The 23,540-nt window shown below is 37.9% G+C and overlaps 1 protein-coding gene across 1 annotated transcript; it reads left to right on the forward strand.

The window, feature by feature from the left end:
- Positions 1–543: 543 nt before the first annotated feature.
- Positions 544–22,022, forward strand: LOC115307102 (calcineurin-binding protein cabin-1-like; the record flags this gene model as incomplete). Its single annotated transcript, XM_029959149.1, has 17 exons — positions 544–712; positions 1,148–1,284; positions 1,670–1,887; positions 3,134–3,212; positions 3,450–3,637; positions 4,907–5,056; positions 6,384–6,578; positions 7,683–7,919; positions 8,961–9,114; positions 9,348–9,463; positions 13,729–13,890; positions 15,326–15,532; positions 15,925–16,070; positions 17,952–18,213; positions 19,821–20,081; positions 20,713–20,864; positions 21,603–22,022. Coding segments are annotated over 17 exons (3,170 nt in total), but the record flags the coding sequence as incomplete, so codon positions are not given.
- Positions 22,023–23,540: the final 1,518 nt, after the last annotated feature.

A 23,540-nucleotide genomic window follows, 5' to 3' on the forward strand; every position in this document is an offset into this window, starting at 1 on the left:
AGATCCTTAGAATGAATGAGCTGTCTTTCAAAAAGGTGACTGGATTTTCTTCTGCTCATGTGTCACTTTGAGAACCTGAGAGAACTGAGCTGTCAGTTATATTTATTTGAAAACTGTAGTAAGATGTTTGAATATTTTATACTGTAGATGTATATGTATTTACATATCTAAAGCTATCAAGGGGTTACCAGTATTTTGTTGATATTCATGGGAATTTACAGATGTTTCTGGAGTTAAAGGCAGGCTCCTCTGGTTCCCATTTCAGAAACTTCTTGAAGACTAAAATAACGAATTCTAATTAATAGTGAAGTGCAGCATTTTTATTATGTCTGCTTCTTTCCTCATACTAGCATTTTTATACAAAATGCCATAGCCAGTTTATAATTAGTGATTTTTTTTAAAAATTTTTTTTTGGGACTACATTCAGAAGGAAACCAATGAATCTCAAGTGTTGCTGTATAATTAATTTTTTTAAAATTAATTCATTTTATTTGTTAATTTAACCTGTCAGATTTGAGGGTTTTCTTTTAATTATATTTCTAGGTGACATATCTGCAGGTGATAAATCTAAGAAAGGAGTGAAGCGAAGGAGAATTACAGAAGATAGTGGTGAAACAGCCAAAAGGAGATCTGCTAGAGTTCGGAACACCAAGTGTAAAAAAGAGGAGAAGGTTGACTTTCAAGAGCTGTTGGTGAAGTTCCTTCCTTCCAGGTACTGTACAGCAACACCCTTCATTGTGAGAATGTAATAGAGAGGAAGCTGTTTGGGATTTTGTTTGATTGATATGCCCCAACCTTAAAACCACCAGACCTGTGTTATTTTTTGAAGCAGATGTGATGCATTGCCTCCTGATATATTTAATAAAATTGCTCTTAGTGAAAATTACTGAATAAAAATTGAAAAATAAGAAAGATTTTGTTAGTGTGAATGTGAATTAGAGGACAATGAAGATGTCAAAATGGATAAGGTAAAGTAATCTTGATTTGGACAAAATTTGGGAACTTGATGTAAATCTCTGAATTTGCTTCAGTTAATGTGCTTTCACTGTTAAAATTTGCACAACTTTCCATGTTTAGGTTTCACTTAGTAAGGAAAGAACAAACGAGGGTTTTGTTGATGTTATGGTTTTTGTCCCCTTTCACACAGATTAAGGAAATTAGATCCTGAGGAGGAAGAGGACCCTTTCAATAACTATGAGGTGCAATCAGAGATCAAAGAGGAGAATTTCCAGCATGTTGGACCACACAGAATGTCATTTGATTCTACAACATTTATGGAATCTGGTAAGGATTTCTACTGGAACCCCTCACTCTTTCTCTGGTGTTTCTTCCATATTGTATGCTTTATTTTTTGTATTTTCCTATCATATCTAGAAGATACAGAAGTATATGCTATTTTTAAAAGATAATTTTATGGTATAGAAATATCTCAGTTGGTAACAGGTGTGATTTTTTTAAGTCTGGGGGATTCCTTAATCACTGTGTGCAAGAGCTCTGTTGTGTGGAGTTTCCCATTTAAACAAATTGGAATACAATAACTGAATTCTGCACATGTGCAGCACAGGAGAACTGCTGCAAGATTAGTGCATAAAACACTGCTGAAAATTACTTGTTTCATGATCTGCCTCAACCTTAAACACGTATGGCTTTGTATTTATCTACTTTCTAGAAAAACAGGATGTTCATGAATTCTTGCTGGATAACCTGAACAATGGTGGGATCTTGGAGCTGATGATGAGATATCTAAAAGTCATCAGCCAAAAGTTTCTGGTGAAGTGGCCTCCTGGCTTGTGTGAGGTGGTCCTTAGCATCTATAACAGCTGGAGGAAGCACAGTAGCAGCCTCCCCAATCCACTACTGAGGGACTCGAGTAACCAGCATATCAAGGTAAAGCAACACTTTTCCTTATTCCCATATTTGCTGCTGTGGTGTTCTCTGTGTGCCAGAAGTACCCAGCTGAAATCCAGCAATCAGACACAGGTTTGGCTTAGCTCTGTCTGGGGAGCTGCTTGTCCCAGCTGTTGTATCTGTCATAAACTGGTGGCCTGCAGCTCATGGAGCTGTTCCTGAGCTCCTGGACAGATCTGGGTGATGCTACATGCAAGTGTACCCTATATATCGTGTATTTGTGTGTGCATAAACACACACACATGCACAGAGATGTAGTAAATGCTACAGACATAGATATGTTTTACCACTTTACTCTGTTGTTGCTCTTTCTTTTTTTTTTCCCCTTCCCTTTGCTTCTGATATGACACAAAGTTTTGTTTTGTCATCAGGTGAGTAAAGAGGCTGCTCTGCTCTCACTGGTTGATTAAGGGTCAGCATTGATGCTTTAGAGTAAATACAGGGTAGTTTTAAGATAACCTGCAATTTACAGTAAAAAAACCCAACCAAACCAAACAAACCCACCCTCCCAGCAGCACCATTTTATTTGTAGATTTCCCAAATGCAAATAGAAAAATGATAAATTCATTAAATTAACGTTAAACCAGTTTAGTGGCAGAAGATGATACTTCTTAAATTATAAAACCAGTTCTGATACTTGTCCACTGAACCTGCCCACGTTATCAGTGTGTATTCATTTGGGAAGTTATTTGCCTTTTGGCATGACTTCAGTTTGAAATTACTTTTTTCAGATCAAATGTTTCTACTCTTTTGCAAATGAAATATGAATTCTGAAAACTGCTGTGTTCCATTGACTTCATTTACAAACCAGACAAAAGTGTCTCTATGTAGCAGGTGTTAATTTTTTATACATCCTTTGTCTTTTTTATTTCTGTGTATTTTTCACTTATACATGCCCTTTTTTCAAACAAATGGAAGTATATTTATGAATGTATTCCCTTGATTCTCATTATGATTGGTAATGTATATGGACTTTTGACCTTCTTTATTAGCCAAGATTTTTTATCTTTTTAAATGCTTTTTCTAAGTATTGTTTTTTTTCATACCTGTTGATTTGCAAATGCTTTTTATACAGCTTTTAGACAGAGGAAGAAGTAGTTACAGCTTGGGAATAGAAATCCCAAGAGGACAAGATGAAGGTTTTCTTTGAAGTAAATTGCAGATTTAGTGATTTGGGGTTTGTTTTGTTTTGTTTTATTCTGATATCTCCCTATTTTTTCTGAAGGATATGATGTTGATGAGCCTTTCTTGCATGGAACTGCAATTGGATCAGTGGCTACTGACAAAAGGGAAGAGCTCTACAGGTGAGCACTGGATGTTTCTTTCTTTAGACTCTAAAAACACTCAAGGTATATGAAGAAATGTTTCCAGGAATTCATTGGATTTTGGAGCTATTTTTATTTAATGAATATCTTCCAGATCTGTATTTTATTGCTCTATCAATTTGTTTGCCTTTAAGTACATCAGTACCTTTGAGATACCAGACTCTTTCCATGGGATGTTAGTAACTTGATGGTAAAATGTAATTAATTGATTTGCAGTTTCTCCACGGAATTGTCCAGCTGCCTCTGTGAATGGAAAGTTTGGTCCTGACTTCCCAGGCACTCATTTTTTGGGAGACCTGTTGCAGTTGTCATTTGCTTCTTCACAAAGAGATTTGTTTGAAGAAGGCTGGATGGAGTTTGTGACTCGGGTGTATTGGCTGAAAGCTCGCTTTCTAGCACTGCAGGTTTGGTTTACTTTGGATTGAACAAATAAAACTTCTCTCAAATTAAAATCAATGCTCTTCAGAAGCAGCTGATTTGTGAATCTCAGCTCTTTTCAAGCACATGGATAAAATCAACTCAAAACACAGTGATTTTATTTTGCTCTTATGTGTAATTAACTGTCCCTAAGGGTTGAGGTGGAAAAGTAGGAGATCTGACATGCTAAGCAAATATTCAGATATGTTTAATATATGAGTCTTTGTTTAAATTAGCTCGTGTTCAGCTTAAAAAAAAACTATTTGTGCCAAAGTTATTTGGAATCATATTGTGTAGCTGCAGAACATAGATTTTTGGGGACCTGGGCTTATGGATACCATCAAAGTCCCAGGCAGTCCAAAACACGGATTTTTAACTGAAGCAGACTGTTTTATTACTCTCCCCTCTGCTTTTTCAAGGTAGCACAATTCTTCTTTTGAAGATGTTGAATTTAATATGCAGATTTTGAAGCAGAGGGTTTTAAACACATCACTGAGGGAATAATTTGAAATGTTATTTGATCCCAGTCTTTTTTTCCCTTTAAGTGTTGCTTCCTCAGGACATCAAAGAGGGCTTTTTTATGCATTAATTATGTTTAAATCAATTGTCAGCTAGTTATGTGAGTCAGTTGCATAGCTGTGAACTAACTTGTTCCTTCCATTTCTTTTCTTCTTTTTTTTTTTTTTGCCTAAGGATTCCTCTCCAGTAAATTTACTCGAGGAAAAATGAGAGTTCCTGCACACCTACTGGCATTTTTTCTTGTGATATGCAGAGCTGTACTTTGCCTGTGCAGCTTGCATTCCTCTCCTCACCTCTCAACTTCAGCAACTACTTCAGTTGCACAGTGCGAGTAGAATGCAGTGGCTCTGCAGAATATAAGGATGTTTCTTGATTCAGTGGTTTTATTTGCACAAATGGAAGAGTTATTTCTGCTGTTTTGGTCTTCCATGTTTTTAAAGGAAGGGATTTTAGCCATCCAGACAAATCTTGCAAATTTATGCAAGCTGAATTCTGTTTTTCTGTTTTGTTTTACCTGTTTTTAAACTAATTGCTAAGATACGTTGCATTTTTAAGTATTTTTGCTTTCATTTGAGATTTGTCAGTGAGTTTGTTTTTTATTTGGGAGGACATGCACTAATCACACTGGCAGTGCCTGCATTGAATTTAAAACTTTTCTACATGCTTTGGAAACCTGAACTTTCAGTAGTCAGATAGGAGTTTGTGGCTGATTGCTTTCTTCTGTACTGTTTCTTTAGGGAGACATGGAACAGGCACTTGAAAACTATGATATCTGCACTGAAATGCTACAGAACTCCACTGCAGCACAAGCTAAAGCTGGCAATGAGTGTAGCATCGTCATACGGTTACCTAACCTACATGTTGATTCTGTTGTTTCTTTAGAAGAGGTAAGAATTAATTTGCAGGTGTGTGTTCCCCATTCCATCCCTCCCACTCCATCTCTCCCAGTTTCAAATGTCATTTATGAATTAGCTCTTTCATGATGGAGGATTACTATATCTCAGAGTCAAAGGAGAGGTTCACAGATTTGAAGATGATGTCAAGACCATCCTCTCCTTTTCAAGAGTTACAGCTTTCGGATCTTTTGGTCCTGTGTAACTTTAGATTGCATTTATGCAAAACAAAAATACTAAAGCAGCTGCATAGACTGCAGTAGACTGTTGAATCAGTGTTTTGTTTTCTGTTCTTAAACATTAATATCACCTTTGCTTAACTGAGCTTTCTACTTCAGGAGTTTGTTTTCCATGTAACAAGCTGGGTGCACTTTGAAGCAGAATCTCCTGTGATGAAGTCCCCCTGATGGATGTGTTCTTGCAGCATAGAAATGTTTGATTTTGGACTTTGAAGCAATAAAGTTTAAAGTCTTTATAGCACATTGCTGGGTCATGTTGAGCTTCTCATCCACCAACACCCCCAAGTCTTTCTCCCCAGGGCTGGTCTTGGTCTGTTTTCCACCCAGCCTGTATTTGTGCTTGGGATTACCCCGACCTTGCACTTGACCTTGTTGAACTTCATGAGGCTTGCACAGGTTCTCAAGCCTGTCCAGGTCTCTCTGGATGGCATCCTTTCCCTCCAGCATGTCCACCACATGGCACAGTTGATGGTGTTGGCTTAGAGTGCCTTCCATCCCACTGTCCATGTCGCCAGCAAAGACTTCAAACAGTTCTGATCCCAGTCCTGACCCCTGAGGAACACCACTCATCACTGCTTTCCATTTGGACATCGAGCCATTGACCACAGTTCTTGGAGTTGTGAATATCCAGCCAATTCCATAGCCACCAAGTCATCTATCCATCAAATCCAGGTCTCTCCAGTTTAGAGACAAGGATGTTGCCTGGGACAGTGTCAAATGCTTTGCACAAGTCCAGGTTGATGATGTCAGTCAGTCTTCCTTCATCCACCAGTGCTTTAACCCCATCATACAAGGCCCCCAGATTTGTTAGGATTGATTTACCCTTAGTGAAGCCATGTTGGTTGTCACAAATCACCTTCTCATTTTCCATGTGCCTTAGTATACTCATTATATAGTGCCTTACATTTTCCATGTGCCTTACTATACTCATGTGTATATTCATTAAAAATCTGTTGAATGGGTGAAGTATTACATGGTAGGTGTTTTCTTTCCTGGAGATAGCTCTGTAGCTAAACTGCTGGGAGAAGTGTCAGTAGTCAAATATGTGGAAAGTTGGATTATATTATCTGTGATGTTTTCAGATTGAAAAGAACCTAAAATCTCTGGAGAGATGCCAGTCTTTGGAAGAGATCCAGCGACTGTATGAGGCAGGAGATTACAATGCAGTGGTGCATCTGCTTCGTCCAACATTGTGCTTTAATGGTTATGGCAGAGCAAAGCATCTGGAGTTCGTAACATCCATACCAGAGAGACCAGCACAGCTGCTTCTCCTGCAGGTCTGGTTTGTTTCTTTAAAAATCTGTTTTAGTATGGGATTTTCCTAAAAACAGGATGAAAGGATTGCTAGAGTTGGGTGTTGATGGTTAACGAGTCTTATTTAGAAAGCAAAACATGGAACCAAATCTGTAAATGCTCTGAACACCACAGCTTTATCAACAACATTAGCAATGTGCCAGCTTGTGCTGACTGAGAATGTGACTAAAGATATAAGATGCTGAGGCCTACATGAAATGAACAGAAAAACTGTAAGTTCAAATAAACTTGAATAGTTTGCTGAGATATTTTATGGATGGGTTTGTTCTGTCTGCACCTGCTGTGAATACTTCCTGCTTTTGCTGCTGTTGACTTACAGCCATTCTGAAACTTAGTTATCTAGCATATGAGTGATTTTTATGATGTAATGTCTCTCCTGCATGAATGAGAAACTGTTGATAGATGCATCCAGTATAATTGCTGTAGAGTTAGTCCACTTGACACTATGAAAATCAGTGTATTATAAATGAGCTCAGCTATGGGAACAATTTGATCATATCAGGTTATCTGGTGGAAAAAAGAGTTTGCACAGAAGACTGATGCTCTTTTAACTGTACTGAACTAAATCCTGTGGCCTCCATGCCATCTCATGACCCTGCCTTTGGAGAGTAGAAAGAAGCAGGACAATGTTGTTATAACACTAGCCTCATAGTTGCTGGTTTGTTATTTATGAAGTAATAAAATGGTAGCACAAGATCGTAAAGATCCAAACCCTATTTCTGTAGGAACTTTATGCAGCTGCAGATCATTATAATTATAGACCTACAGCCATCCCTTTCCTGACTATTTTCTTTCCTTGCACCTCTTATTAAAGCAGAAAGATTTTGTGATGATTTTTTTAAAATTCAGATCCTACTTGTGTATTTGTCATCCTGGGTCCATTCAGGACCTTTTGTCTTTTTGTCCTATTGTCCTTTTTAATGTTATGTTTAAAGGTGTTCTGTTATATTTCATTAAAGTAACTGTATTAACTGTATATAGAGTTTTGCTTTTCCCTGCTGTGCATTCATGTTTAAAATAAACTCTTCATTGTTATAATAGATTTTTTTCGTATTTACATTCCCTAGGACTCCCTGCTCAAACTGAAAGATTACAAGCAGTGCTTTGAATGCTCAGATGTTGCCTTGAATGAAGCAATTCAGCAGATGATTAATATGACAGCAGCCTCTGCTAAAGAGGAGTGGGTTGCTACGGTAACACAGCTGCTCACAGGAATAGATACTTCATTATCATCAGTTAACAGCATCTTGAAAGACTCTTCTGTAACACCAAGCCTCGTTCGATTAACAAACAACCTGATTCAGGTAACCTGTTCACTGGCACTAGGGAAGAGGGATTGTGTGCTACAGACCTCCAGACATGGTACAGCTGCTGTCTGAATTCCCACCAACTGGCAGTGATGGTTCTGGTTACATTTTTATTGAGTATTTCCATATTATGTGAGCATTACCACAGGCTTCATTTCAATATGTTGGAGATGCACTGAGTGCGCCAGTGCCAGCAGGTACCTTCAGTCACCAAGCTGCCTAAAATAATCATAGAATGGTGGTAAGATAACCCAAGGAATAACACTGTTTTGTTAGACTCTGAAATGGTGATAGTACGATTGAACTGCCTGGGTGAAGCTTGTAAGTTATGGCACCAATATTGCCGTTTACAGAAGGTATTTTCAAACCTGAAAACTACTGAATGAACCTTTTTTCAGTCTAGGTAAGTAATGGCAAGCTCTCAGTTCTATTAAGAAGCTGGTCTAGTAAATGTCAAAATTCAATGTGCTTACAATTCTCAAATTTTCATGTACTTCAGTAAAAGCCAAAGATCTTCACTTCTCACAAAATCATACTCTCATTGTGTAAAGTTCTATGTGATATGGAATGTAATGGAATTCTGGAGAACAGAGTATTTGGGTACATAATTTATATATTATCTATTAAAGATGCCAGTTGGTCTTAAACAGTTGTTGCAAAACCTGGTAGAGAATTCTGGAATTTGTTTAAGTTCCTCTTCCATGTTGGGTTGTAGGTAAGTTTCTTGTACAATAATGAGGCCTACTAGCACTAAGAATTCATGCTTACTGTGCAGTGTTTGTATGTGATATTAACAGAGAAAGACCTACATGTAAAATGAGGATGCAAGAGGAACATCAGAATAGGGGAAATAAATCTTCTATCCTTCCCTTACCAGCTGATCTTATTTGTATCATTTTTGTAGCCACACTATGAGAAGCTGAGACTCAACTTCAGATTATTTCCTTAGGATAAAATGCATTGCCAGCTTTGGAAAGGATTTACACCTGACCTTTGTTTTGCATCATTTTGATTGTATAATGTATGTTTCTTTATTAGATCATAGACTGCAGCATGGCAGTCCAGGAGGAACCAAAAGAGCCATATGTCTCCTCAGTGCTTCCATGGATTATCCTGCACAGGATCATCCAGCATGAGGAAGATGCTTTTCGATCCCTTTGCTGCCAGCAGCAGCAGAACCAGGGAGAAGAAGGTGGGTTTTTCATCCACTGCTACATATTGGAGTTGAGCTCCTTATCATATAACTTTGGAATATAAATAATAAACACTTGATTGTCATCTTACCTTGCTGGCTAAAGGGAGTAGGGGGCTCTGCAAGCATCACTTTCTTACCCCAGAGAAAACTTCTTTTTGCCAGTTGAAGCATTGACTCGCATTTAACTCAGCTCTGTCCTACTTTAACCTTTACCAACTTCTTTCTTGCAGGGAGTCCTGATACCCCTATGTTGCCTTCTTCGCTTATGCTGCTGAACACAGCTCATGAGTATTTGGGAAGAAGATCCTGGTGTTGCAATTCAGATGGTGCTCTGCTAAAGTTCTATGTAAGTGTTGTCACCATAGAATAATTGAGATTGGAGGGGATTTCTGAAAGTCATCTGGCCAGCCCAACTCTCAAAGCAGGAAATAACTTAAAAGTTATATTAGATTGTTTTTTGCCTTGTCTTCATGTTAAAAATACACTTTTGAATCCACTTTCCTTCTTCTCCCAGACAAATGCATGAGAGTTTGTCATTTTAATCTGACTAGCAAAGGCTTGTTATTCCAGACCCTTTCTCGTTGATCTCCTTCTGTCATACTTCCCATTGTTCTCTGGACTTACCTCACTGAGAATAATAATCATTTTCTTCTGATTTTTCTCCTCTGTTGTACTTCTTGCACTATTTTGTTCATGGGATTTGAAAGGGAAGTAGGAATGACCAAGCAGTCTGATAGTACTGTACAAGATTCACAAGCTGACAAAAACTGTAGTATTATGTCTTTTAAATTGCTGCTAAAATAACACAGTAGGATTCCATATTCATCTTGTCTCAGTGATTCCAAATAAGTTGCTCACTTCACAGAACTGAATTTGTCAAGTGTTACATACAGTTTGCACATTTTCAGTGTACTTAAATACTGTTTATCATGTAAAAAGTGCATATTTAGCTGTCAGCCAGGAAAATTCAATTTTGAGTTTTGTAGTTAAACTTGGTTATCTGTTTCTTCCAAATCACAAGAGTAAAGATCTGCAGCCCATTGTCTGACTGCAGGAACGTGACTGGAATGGTGCTGATGGCTCACACATCCTCTCGTGTTACCCGCATTGGGTCCGAAGCTGTGATGCATTTAGTTGTTCTGCAGTTGATAAATTTGTCTTGTTTGATAATACCCACCTTGATTTTATACCACAGAGTGAAAAAAATAGTAATTCTGTTGTTTTTACATTGTTGACTAAATGTAACTTAAAATATACATAGAGTTCATCTATTGAACAAAAATTATGAGAATGAAGAATTACTTCAGCCCTTCACTTCCTTTTGTCTGAAGGCTGTTCTTTGCTCTGTTGTTCAGCTGGGTGTGTCAGAGTTAATATTCTCCAGAAATGGGTGTCTGGGCAGTAATACTGTATCCCATTATGAGATAAAGGGACCTACCCATTCATCGTTCACCTTTTTAAGATTATTCCTTGAGGTCTCATGATTACAACAGAAAAGAAATTTCCCATGGCTGAAGGAGAATATTTCTATGTGCATTGCTGTTCTCTCACTTTATCCTTAGCTTAGAAACCCAAGCACAGTCAGTGTTTCCCTGAGGGGAGCTCTGGCAGTCTGAGATAGCCTGGCTGCTGGCAAAGCCCAGGTAATGGGGTGCCGTGGCATTCCTTGGGCTGTGCTCTATGGGGACATTTCAGTGGCAGTTTACAGATTCAGCTTGACTTCATTGAGGTTTATTACCTTCAGCCAAGAGAAAATCGTGATTAGTTCTGCATAGAGCTACTCAGGAATCTTTTAATTTCCCTTCTCAGCACTCCCTGGAGCTTTTTAAGCACAGCTCAGTGCCAGACCCCATCTACCTCTGCATTTGAGCAGTGGCGTGTCTAGGACAGTAATTTAGGCAGCTGGGAAGGATGGCTGGGAGAGCCTGAGGGATTCTGCAGGAGTTGGCTCACCCTGGTAGGGCTGGAGTGAATGAACAGGGTTTGAATTGAGGCTGATTCAGGTAGAACTATTAGATGATCTCTGTGTCCTGATCTCTGCAGCTCCCTGGCATTAGGAACATAATGCTGATACACCTGAGCTGCCCCAGCAGGGCTTCAGAGGGTTTTATTAGCTCAGGCACTGTACTTCATGAAAATAGATAAACCTTTTCCACTCTTGAGCTTGCCCTTGGATGCCGTGCTCCTGAGTGACGGATATAAATTGTGTCTGTATAGTGTGCCTGTGTCCACAGCCAGGGGAGTCAGAGTGTGTTCTGTGAACCTGAGTGAAGTACAGGTAACTGAGAGCTAGGAATGTATTTACAGGCAGATCTTTGCAAATGTCATTGGGTACTTCAAACAAAATGTTCAATTTTCACTCATAGAATTGCCCACTTCTTAAACTATAATATAATATAGTAATATTAAACACAAGTTTTCAGAGACAAGAGGGTGTTGGAAGGATAAGGAAAGACAAAGATAAAATGGGATGAATTACTTGAGAAAGGCAGCTTGAAGAATGTTAAGTGTGTTTTACAGACTAGTATTAAATGATCACCTGTAGGTGAACTGTCTGCTCGAGGACATTCTATTGCTTGTGGATGAGAATGATGTGCAACAGAAGATGTTAATATGTAGTTAAGTCCTTTAGCAATAGTCTGAATTGTTGAGAACAATTCCGTGTTTCTGCCAAGAACTTAAAAGCTGAATAAGAACACAGGAGATTGTTTTGAACACTGTTCAAGTGAGAATTCTGTTACTGCTGTTAGATGTGGTTTTGTTTGTAGCAGGAGGGATATCATGCCTTTGTTACAGTATCCTCTGATCTCACATTTTCCATCAGCTTATTTAGCTGCACTTAAATTTCAAATGTTGTTCACAAATCCATACCGGGAAAGCGGTGGCAATAAGGGTGTCTGTTGTGACTCAGAGTTGGTGGCTGTGACTCAAAATGTCTTTGAAATACTTCCTAAGAATTTCTTTACCCTTATTTTTCAGGGGTTTGGCTCTTAAAACACGGTACCTTGACCTTAACACAGATCTTTTAATCAGAAGACAATCAGTATTTTATACTAATCCCAACACTTACAAAAAAAGCTTCTTACATGTAGAATATCAGGCTTTTGCCCTGTGATGGTGTGCAGTGTTTGTATTGTCAGGAAAGCCCATCACAATGAGAAACTCCTTGTAGCATGTACCATGCATAATTAATTGAGTTTGCAGTCCTAGATGCTGAAAAATGATAAATGGTGATAAATAAACAGATTAAGTACTGTGAAAGTAACAGGATGAATTTTTTTATGAATTGCAGATAACTGAATGTTTTGCATTTTCAATCTATGACTGCAAAATTTCAGCTGGGGAAGCTCCTAAAATGACCAGTGTGTTGAGGAATGAATGTGGCTGGTTTGGACAAGTCAGATCTTGGTAAAAGAAATAAATGAAAGTTGATGCTTTTTATCAAAGGAAAAATATTAAAGGAAATTACTTATCAGTTAATAGGACTCTACAACTGGTGGTATACAGCTTCCCAAAACTTTAGAGGCAAATCATAATGGAGTACTTCATGGTTTTCTGTACCTTTTATTCTCCCAGATGACAAGCATTTTTCTTCTACCACCTCAAATGAGTTTTCTTTAGGCATAACTGGTACACTCTGGTTCTGGGAAACACACTCTGGTAGATGTGTGAGATGTTAATATTGTAATTTCTACTTACATGCTTCTTTTTTAATTGAAATTTCATAGTGGAATACATTGGGATTGAATCTTAAACCTCAGTGGTTAAGTGTGGGTTTTGTTTTCGTTTTGAAATAAAGATCCAAAATCCCACTACGCAGATTATTCTTGGTGAGCTGTTTTTATTGACTTTGAACCTTTTTGATTTGCTTTTTAAAGAAGCTTAGTGAAGGTTTTCGAAGAATTACCTTTTGTTTTTTGGCATTCAGTTGCAGGGGTTTTAATGAATGTCTTAAGAGTATCAGCATCTTCCAAAATATGCTACTGATGGGTACTTTTTCTTGCAATGTCGAAGGTAAAGATAGCAACTTGCTACAGTGTTCAGTCATTTAGGATCAATCCAGCTGCTTTCCTTGGTGGGCAGCCATCTGTGTAATACTATTCATGCTGTGCAGTTCTATAGTCCTTTTAGCCAGATTTTCATTAACTTTCCCTTCTTTTTCTGCAAAGTCCTTTCCATCCCACTTTTTCCATGCAGAGAAAATTGGTGTTTGTGAATTAGGGCAGAAATTCTTCTCTGCCTTTCCTTTATTCACAGTGTTGAGGAACTGCAGTGTTTATGTTCACAGAAGCAACTTGGTGTGTAGGGGGAAACTTTGAATGATCTTAAGTCTGAAACATGAAGCTGATGTCTGATCTCATTGATTAAAGATATGACTTCGTGAAATAACATAGGAACAAAAATAAAGGCACTTTAGCACAGCTGCAGTGCCATTGAAATGACTTGTTTGAGAACTAGTTTACAGAAATATGGGTGTAATACTTGGCTGTCATTGGGGAAAAATACATATGGTTCCTTAATGTTGTTTTCATCATCTGCCTTCAGACAGCTGGGTCACTTCCTGTGATCTTCAGCTTGCACGTGACCTTTTTGTTGGTCTTTGGCTTGTAGGTTCAGGTACTACAAAAAGAACTTGCAGCATCCACTTCTGAAGATACTCATCCATACAAAGAAGAGCTGGAAACAGCCCTGGAGCAGTGTTTTTATTGTTTATATGGGTTCCCAAGCAAAAAAAGCAAAGCAAGGTACCTGGAAGAACATTCAGTGCAGCAGGTAAAGTTATGTGTTATTTAAAGTCAGAAGAATATCCTGAAGTGATGAAAGATACACACTTGCTTGGTTTTAATGCACCTTAATATATTTTGGAGAAAGATTACTTTTATTTCCTTGTAAAATGTATGTATTTTACACATTGTAGAAAATAAACTAAAGGCTTCCATATTTTTAAAAATTGTAAATATAACAAGTCAGATATTTTAAATTAAGTGCTTGTGTAGTCCTATTGACAGTAGTCTGCCATCTTGGAAATATTGAGAAATTGATTTTTTTTAAGCTATCACTTTCCTGTTTCCAGCTGAGAAGAAGTTCGAGGTTGAGGAAAATTAGAGAGGAAAGGTCAGCTTGAGAGAAGAAAACTTTAGCAGCCACCCTTGCAGTTTATGAAAGTGAAAAATGTCACTTAAAAATTTGACACTTACTTTGACATCACTGATGGTAAATATCTGGTAGCTGTTCATGAGAAATGTGAAATTCAGTTGAATCTGGGAGAAGAGCAACTACAGAGTGCCTTGGGAAGAGAACTGTAGTAATAAGGAAGGCAGAGAAAAAACAGGTCAGCAATACAATATCCTACCTTGAAACATCACTACTTTTGTTCAGAACCTCAGATGATTTTTGCATTTACAAATGGGAGTGATCTTAGAATTATCAGTCAAAAGCGTTTTCATGCAGGCAAAACAATTGTCTGACTCTGTTGAAAAGACCTTTATAAATACACAAATGCTGTTACATTATTGCTTGTTAAATACTTGGGAATTGTGTATCTTAAACTTACATGATAGAAAGCAAAGATTATGACAGAAAGGGTATAACTAAGAAAAAGGAAAGGATAAGGAGATTATTCTCTGCAATTTCCCTGTTTTCAATACAGAGCAAAATTTACTGTGAGGGGTTAGGTGAACAATAAAAGGAGAAAAAGTTAGTCTAGGGAAGAGAACTGTAAATTTTGGGTGGGATTTTTTTACTGCTTTCAAGACAGAAAGGTGAAGAGAAAATGAGGAATAAATTCTGGAAGTAACTTTCTGTAGAGAGTTTGAAGATTTTGAGTCTCAGAATTTTTATTCTTCTTATTTGACTCTGAAGGTGTAGAATTCCCTGTATACTACCCATGATCTCAGTGTCACTCTGGATGTTTAGAATTGATTCTTGCTTATAAACAACTTTTCTGAGCAGCTCTTCTAAGCAAGTAGAATAACTTTATTTTTCAGTGGCATATACTAAGTTACAGCCCAATACCTTAGCCTGTTAAATCAGTGAGCAGTGTGCTGATTTGTGACCTTTAGCTCTGTTCTTGGGAGGTTTAATTTGGTTCCTTCTAGAGTGAAATGTGTGTTCTTACAAACTAGAAAGGCCACAGAAATTCATTAGTAGACTTGAATTTTGGAATTTGAAATAATTTTTTTGCCCTCTCATCCACCCTCCTCTTCAGGTTGATCTGACATGGGAAGATGCTTTGTTCATGTTTGAATATTTTAAGCCTAAAACTCTTCCAGAATTTGACAGTTACAAAACCAGTACCGTGTCTGCTGATTTGGCCAACCTTTTGAAGAAAACTGCTACAATTGTTCCTCGAACAGACAAGCCTATGCTAAGCCTAGAGACTGTATCTGCTTATATTGAAGGAACATGCAGCAAGGTATATTGAATTGTTTTTTAAAAAATTAAAAGGAGTAAAAAGTATTGTTGCTGTTTTTATGTTGACTTTGAGATTATTAGTGGAATGATTTATTCCATGATGTTGGATTTCCTCAGGTAATTATATTTAAATAAAATAAGAATGACACCACCAAAGCTTTTAGTCTTTGAATGGCAAGATGTAGTGTTGTTTGATATGCAGTCAGTATGAGGTGTTCATTAGTGTTTGTAAGTGCTCTGTATATCTGTGAAATGCTTTCACTGTCTTCCTATTCAATACCTTCATATTCTGTGATGAAAAGGCTACTTTAAGGAAGAAGCAAGTGTGCAGCTCATTTAATATGAAGCTTTTATTTAAAATGAACCTTTGTTTTTTGTTTTTTTTATTTTCAGGCACCATCTCTCCCAGAGGGTGCAGACTATTCTCCACCAGTGGTGACCGAGTTGTATTATCTTCTGGCAGACTATCATTTCAAGAATAAAGAACAGTCTAAGGCCATCAAATTTTACATGCACGACATTTGTATTTGTCCAAACAGGTCAGTATTGTTGAATCCTCCTGCACATCATTCATCCTTCTCACTTCTTTCAGTACTGAAAAGCAGACAACTGCTTTCAGGAGTGAAAAAAACCCCAAACAAACAAGCAAAACTCCCACCTGCAATCCATTATCACAGGTAGATTATATAATTAAGGATATCTCTAAAACATCCCAACAAACAAAACAAACCCCAAAACCTAGTGTTAAATATTTGATTGTTTGGAAATTAAAAGCAAAAAAAAAGGGGGGGTGAGCTAAATTAAAATAAATAATAACTGTGAAGAATGAACTGTTTGCACCTTTTGTTCTTTGCTTTGGCATGTTTATACATGGCAAGGAATGAGAAATGTCACAGTTTAATAGTGTAGCTGTGGCACAAATAACATTCTTTGCTGGATTAACTGTCTAGGCTGACCTCTTTCTGAAAGTTGATTTTGCTGCTAGAGAACTACTAAGAGAATACAAATCGAGTAAAGTATTTAAGTGATGTTTAAACAAAACCACCTTGTTTCTTGATAATTTACAACTCACTGAAATACCACCAAGATTAAGCTCTCTCATCTTAAAAATAAAGCCTGTTTTGAGCAACAAATCTAAAATTAAATTAAATAATCTTTAAATTTACTGATTAAATATAGAGTTTGCACATTAGGTGTTGTCATTTTAAATCTCATTGAAGTTGATAGATCAGGGTCAGTGACAAACCCCCTGATTTGATAGATTTGAGACAAGAAAATTGCTTCTAAATCCAGTCACACAACAGAGACAAAAGGGAAGGTGAAGGCACAGAACAATTTTAGATATGAAGTCTATGGAGGAAATAGCTGTAGTTTAATGTTATTGCATCTTCTAGTCTGGGACTTGTGACTAGCAAATGGCTAAAACTTTTGTTTGAAGCCTGATAAAGAAATTACCAATAGCAGGTTCTCTCCATTTTTCTGTAGTTTTGATATTTTAAAACCTAAATTCATAAATAAATGAGTGGAATGCATTTTTACTTTAATGTGTGACAGTTTGGTGCTCAGAAGGTACTATATGTGGTACCATAGTATTTTTACCCCAGTCAAATGAGATGTTAGTTTTTTGAATGTCTGTACTACAACTCCCCTTCCATTCCCCTCAGGAGTCTGACTGCTGAGGTCACTTGACTCAGAAATGGGTTTTCAGGTGGAATCAGGAGAAACTACAAGCAAAAGTACGAGAGCATTGTGGTTATTCCTTTGGTGTTAGAATCATGACAAAATTAAAAACTCCGGAGCAGTTGACCCCAGATGTTAATGTGAGATTATGGCATATGGAAACTCCCCTTCAGTCTGTGCTGTCAGTGACAGAATAAAGACAGGGCTGGACCCTGAACAGTCCTGCAGTCAGAAATTAGAGTTCATCAGAATTTTCCTACATCAATGCATTTTTGGTTTTTTTATGTTGGAAAATGATTACGATAAAGACTTCACAACTCAGTCTAATGATTCAAGATGTCATAATGGCCACGTGCTACAGAAATAAAGGATGACAGTGTTTGGACAGGACAGTGTGGTTACTGTCAAAAAAATCAGTGAGAGTGCTGCCATCAGAAATATAGATATACTGGCTTTGCATGGCAAATAAACCTTGATTTTTCATCCATTTTCCATATGTGACAATTACTGTGACAGTGCTTTATTAGGAAACCCTTTTTAATGAACTCAGCATGATTTAGGCTATACAGCTTCTGTTCCACTCTGAGGGGAGGAGGAGACCCAGAAATCTGTTTTGAGGGAGCGTGTGATGAAAGGAAGAGAAAGCTGCAGATAAAAGATGAATCTTGTCTGTGCCTTCAGTGTAATGTTTAGGAGTTTGTTCATGTGTTCACGTTTGTTCATGTCTCTTTCTTGCATAGGTTTGACTCCTGGGCTGGGATGGCTCTGGCTCGAGCCAGTCGTATTCAGGACAAATTGAACTCTAATGAATTGAAAAGTGATGGCCCGATCTGGAAACACTCCACCCCTGTCCTGAATTGCTTCAAACGAGCCCTGGAGATTGACAGCTCCAACCTGTCCCTGTGGATCGAATATGGCACCATCTCCTATGCCTTGCACTCCTTTGCATCCCGACAGCTTAAGCAGTGGAAGTCGGAACTTCCTCCTGAAGTTGTGCAGCAGGTGGGATCTAACTGAGAGAAATGTGAAATTTTAAATATTTTAAATTATATTTTCTAACATAATGAGTTTTTAAATTAAGTGTTTACATGCTATATTCCACATTTGAGACGCTGTGGTTACTTAGTAATATTGGATATTCTAATATTCATATAACCTGATGGTGTCAAGAAGCATTTAAAGATGGGGCTTTTTTTCTTTCTTTTTCGTTTGTAAAATCAGTTTGAGCCTGATCTTTGAATTATCTTTTGAAGGTGGCACAAAATTATTGTAACCTTCTGGAAAGGGGAATTATATTTACCTTACCTTTCTGTAAATGTCATACAGTGTTTCCATAGAAAGGTGACATATATACATATTTAAATAGTGAAAAGATCAGGAATTACTCTGATATCTGTGTCCACATGTCATCTCTTGTATCTAAAGACATCTTCTCTTTTTTCTGTGTTTTTGGGCCATTTACTTAAAGATCAGAATGAGAAGATTGGTAGAATTTTCATTGAAAATGTTATGAATTCATTTGCTCTTTCTGCACGAGGATGATGAAAACGTTAAGAGTTATTAAGAAGTTTATTGCTAAACCAAAACAATTCTAAATACACACTGACAGTGATAAGAGTTGCCTGGGAAAATGTTTTGTCTGTCGTTTTGGATCAGTGAACTCTATTTCTGATTGAGCTATTCTGACTTCCAAATATTTTGTAGTCCACAACTGGAAGCATTATCAGATAAAAGGAACAATACAGAGCAGCCATCTGAAGCTGAGAATTAAATGAGAATGTTTGTTTAGGACTACTTAAGTCTTCATTTTTTTTCCAAGCAAATATGTTAAAAATATATAATTTACTAAGAAAAACTCTATTATAATAAAATACAAATTTGAAAAATATCATCTCATTTCCAGAGATATATCTCTTCAGGAATGTCTTTCTCATGCATAAAAACCTTATTTTTCTCCTTACAAAATATTTAGGAAATGAAAGGTTATGTTACTGTTCTTGGTTATAACCACATAACTTAAATGTATAAACTACTTTTTCAAAGAGAGAAAATTACATTAATGCATCTTTTGACCTAGTTTTTTACATTACTTTATTGGCATTTAATTTATGCTGGTTGGTTTTTTGTTGTTGGGTTTTTTTTTATAGGGTGGGGTGGGGAGAATATTCTTACCTTATTCAGCTCCAAATCAGATACATTGCAAGAAAGATGAAATACATTTCTTCACAAATGAGAGTGGTCCACAGTGGCTCTAAGAGACTTCAGTTGCAGAACAAAGCAAATAATTTTTTTTCTTTGAAGAATTAAGATAATTACAGCTGTGAAAAAGTGGTAGAATTTGTTATTTTTCAGATTTATACGCTCACTGTTTTGTTCTGGTTGGTTGTGTCAGCAGTTGCTTGAACGAACAAAAACCTATCCCTAAGCACCTTTTGCGGGTTGCTGGGGTGCGTTTGATCACTTGGCTATATTCTGTATCTTTTAGGTTAAAAGTGTTAAATGATGTACCTTGTTAATGCACTTCTATATGTGCACAGTAGTGTATTTTTGGCACTTTTCCTCTGGGCCGCAGTGAGTTCACGTGTTCCCCCCGCTTGGTTCGATGGCAGATGGAGGAGCGCCGGGACAGCATGTTGGAGACAGCCAAGGTGTGCTTCACCTCAGCGTCTCGCTGCGAGGGGGACGGCGATGAGGAGGAGTGGCTTATCCACTACATGCTGGGGAAGATTGCAGAGAAGCAGAAACAGCCTCCCGTCGTCTACCTGCTTCATTACAAACAGGCAGGGCACTACTTGCATGAGGAGGCTGCTCGATATCCCAAAAAGATTCACTACCATAATCCACCAGAACTTGCCATGGAAGCATTGGAGGTAAAAGAAAGTCAAATACATAAGCTTGAAACCTTTTCTACAGATCGTGGAACACCAGTGGTTATTAGTTCTGATTGTCAGGCACGTGTACATGGTGCTCTGCATCTGGGAACATTTACAAGACAGACTTGGAGAGTAACATGGAGCCTGTTATTCAGGCTGATTTTGTTTTAAAGGCAGTTTGGACAGGTGGGTAGCAATTCCACTTCTGAGTTTTGCTGCACACAGTTCATTACTCAGTTTTTATAAAAATCAAACATGAATAGGATTCACAAGCATCTTGTACCTATGGAAGTGTAAGTTCATGTATTAATTGGAACCTTTGCTTTCACTGTGTTGTCTGGTGAAAACAATGGATCTAGAACATACTCAGTGGTGACTTCCTTGCAAGGAGACCAGCTCTGCTTTATTTGTTGTATTCCATAGATGGCAGCTGTAAAATTTGTACAGTGTTCAGATCTTCTAACTTAGAAGCAACTTTCAAAGGCAGGAAAAGTCCTGTTTAGGTAAGTTTAGGTAACAGTTAACTGTCTTTACTAACTCCTGCAGTTTCTACAGAGAAAAGACTATTTGTAAGAGATTGCAGAGCTACAAATTCTTTACTGACCAGATGGATTTCGGTGTTTTTTAGGTATACTTTCGACTTCATGCTTCTATTTTGAAACTTGTGGGGAAACCAGACTCTGGAGTAGATGCAGAGATCTTAGTTAGTTTCATGAAAGAAGCTTCTGAGGGACCATTTGCCAGAGGCGAGGAGAAGAACACCCCAAAAGTTACAGAAAAGTGAGTGCTAGTTTCCAGGAGTATCCTCTGAATGTATACTTATAAACTACTGTACAATAAACTATTAAAATGAAGCTGAATAAAATATAAACAAAGTGATTAGAATTCATCCCAGTGATTGCAGTTTTCGGGTATCATGAGTAAGTTTATATGCCACACTGAGATCTTCTCAGTAATTGGCAGAGAGGAGATGGGAAGAAAACAGACTAATTTTGATCTTTTGATCCATTTTAAAGCCTTTGTTTTTATTTATTAATAGATTTGATTTTTTAAATCAACTATTAACAAATCCAAAAGCAACTGACCTTTATTTATAGGACAAGAGAGTTCAGTCCACAACATTTGTCTCATTAACAACCACAAAATAAAGAATGGTTTGCTATTGACAAATAGCACAGGGGAAGTGTTATAGTACAAGGGAAGAATATAACTTGTACTAAACCCTGAGATTAGCTCAGTGACCCTGAGATCAGCTCAGCTGGTCAGAGCATGGTGCTAATAACACCAAGGTTGTGAGTTTGATTCCCATGTGGCTCATTCACTTTAGAGGTGGATTCAGTGATCCTTGTGGATCCCTTCCAACTCAGAATAACCTGTGATTAAAAATTCCATCATTTAGAATTTGTTACTAAGATTTAATTACTGCACTGGAAATGCCATAAGAACACGTAGTCTCATTTTGTTGTCCCTATATGTCCCTAGTATATAAACACTTCCTATTTTTTGTTGTCCTCCCAGAGAAAAAGCTTGCATGATTGATGAAGACTCTCACTCCTCAGCCGGAACGGTGCCAGGCCCTGGGACTTCCCTCCCCTCCTCCTCCGGTCCAGGTCTGACATCCCCACCTTACACAGCCACTCCAGTTGACCACGATTACGTCAAATGTAAAAAACCCCGCCAGCAGGCAACGCCGGACGGTACAGTCCCTGTTCTCAATACTGGCAGCACAGGAGGTGCTCTGATCACGGGGGGTTTGACCAGGAATGATCAAACTGCTCGTTTCGAGGAGGGTGATGGGTCTGTGGTAACACGGGCAATATTGAAGCTCATTATCTTTATGAATTTGGTTCTTTAAATAGAATCGATGTACAGTCAGAGCTTTAAATACAAAACTGAAAGTTGTCACCTGCCACCATGACATCTGTCACTTAGTCAAAACAGCAATGTTTGTAGGAGGAGTATGAGCTGACTGATTTTTCAGTGATTTTTTTTTTTTCTCCAGAGCTCATTAGGAAAGTGTGGGTTCAGTCTTTAGAAGACTGGACACTGTTTCAGCCTGTGTGAAATGACCAGGTGAAAATTCGAACTATGGTTGAAACAAGACAAACTGGTAAAAAGACAACACAAAACAGTATTATCATTTTTTGAAGGAGGCAGGTGGCAACTATTTTGAATATATTGTGATTGAGCACGAAGTGATTTGCATGACAGTCCAGTAGATTTCATCTTTTAATTTTTCTTTATCATTTACAATGACTGGTCAGCAGCTCATCTTTATAGAATATAAAGTGATATAATATATAATTGGCTTAAAAATGCAGAAGGTGGGGTGGTATCATAGTTTTATTGAAGATTTTGCAATTACATATATTAGTAGAAATTAAGTTACAGTTTAAGTAACCTGATACTATTATTTGGCTAGGAATTTTATTCTGATTCTACTTTTCTGGCCATTTGTTTATCCATCTGGATCTGTGAGTATCAGCACTCAAGGAGTAAAATATACACTCCAGTGTATATCTTAGCATTGGTACAATGTGCCAGGCCCCACAGAAATGCTCTGCTCGATACAAATTTATTTCTGTAGGGTGGGCTGCTTCCTACTGTCATTTTCTGAAGAATGATAATTTGTAAATAACTTTCTTGACACAGTTTTGAAACAAATGTTTACATGCCTGAAATTTTTGCAGGGTGACTTTATTCCTTTTCCCCAACAAATAATTCTTGGTGAAACTGGCAGAAGCTCCTTCATCTCTTTCACTAAATTGACCAGAAAAATGTTCATTTTATTATTGTTTGCATTTCAGTTGGGAGTTATTCATTAGACTGTTTTTAGATCATATGTGGTGGGGAGGTGTCAGTGGGTTGTGCAGTGATTAGGCTCTTCTGTTAGCTTTTTAATGCCTTTTGACACAAAAAATGTAGAAGGGAGGAAATAGTTAAATATTTCCTAAGCCATAATCCCTGTGAGAAGCAGTTCTGCCTAAGACTGCATCTGCTTAGGTCCTGAAGACTGTCTAAACGTTCCCAGGAGAGGTTAAAGTTAGATAAATACTCCAGTGGGTGTCATTAGTACCTTCACTCCAAGTAAGACGTTATGGGCTGTGGCAGCTGAGTGCCCGTGGGAGCGAAGGTGGTGCTTAGCAAAGCCTGGAGGTGCAAGCACAGGAACCTCTGCCAGGGCTCAAGGAGCAGTGCTTGGCTCTGCCAGCTGAGCCTGGCTGGGCCTGAGCTTTGTGCTGTCAAAGCAATTCAAAACCTCAGCTGCTGGAGGAAGCAGAGTTAGGGGGATCTTCAGGAGGGCAGTGTGTAACCATGACAGAATTGCAGAGTACTGCATCATTCCCCGTGTTTTGTGAGGTGCTGGCACAACTGAGCTCTGGATACAGCATATTGAGGAGCCCCAGGAAACTGAAATATTTGCCTTGGGGCTGTTACAGATGGAAGGAGAGCTAA

The sequence above is a fragment of the Manacus vitellinus genome, unplaced genomic scaffold, assembly GCF_001715985.3.
Source record: "Manacus vitellinus isolate BGI_N305 unplaced genomic scaffold, ASM171598v3 ctg7180002215287_pilon, whole genome shotgun sequence".
Lineage (NCBI taxonomy): Eukaryota > Metazoa > Chordata > Aves > Passeriformes > Pipridae > Manacus > Manacus vitellinus.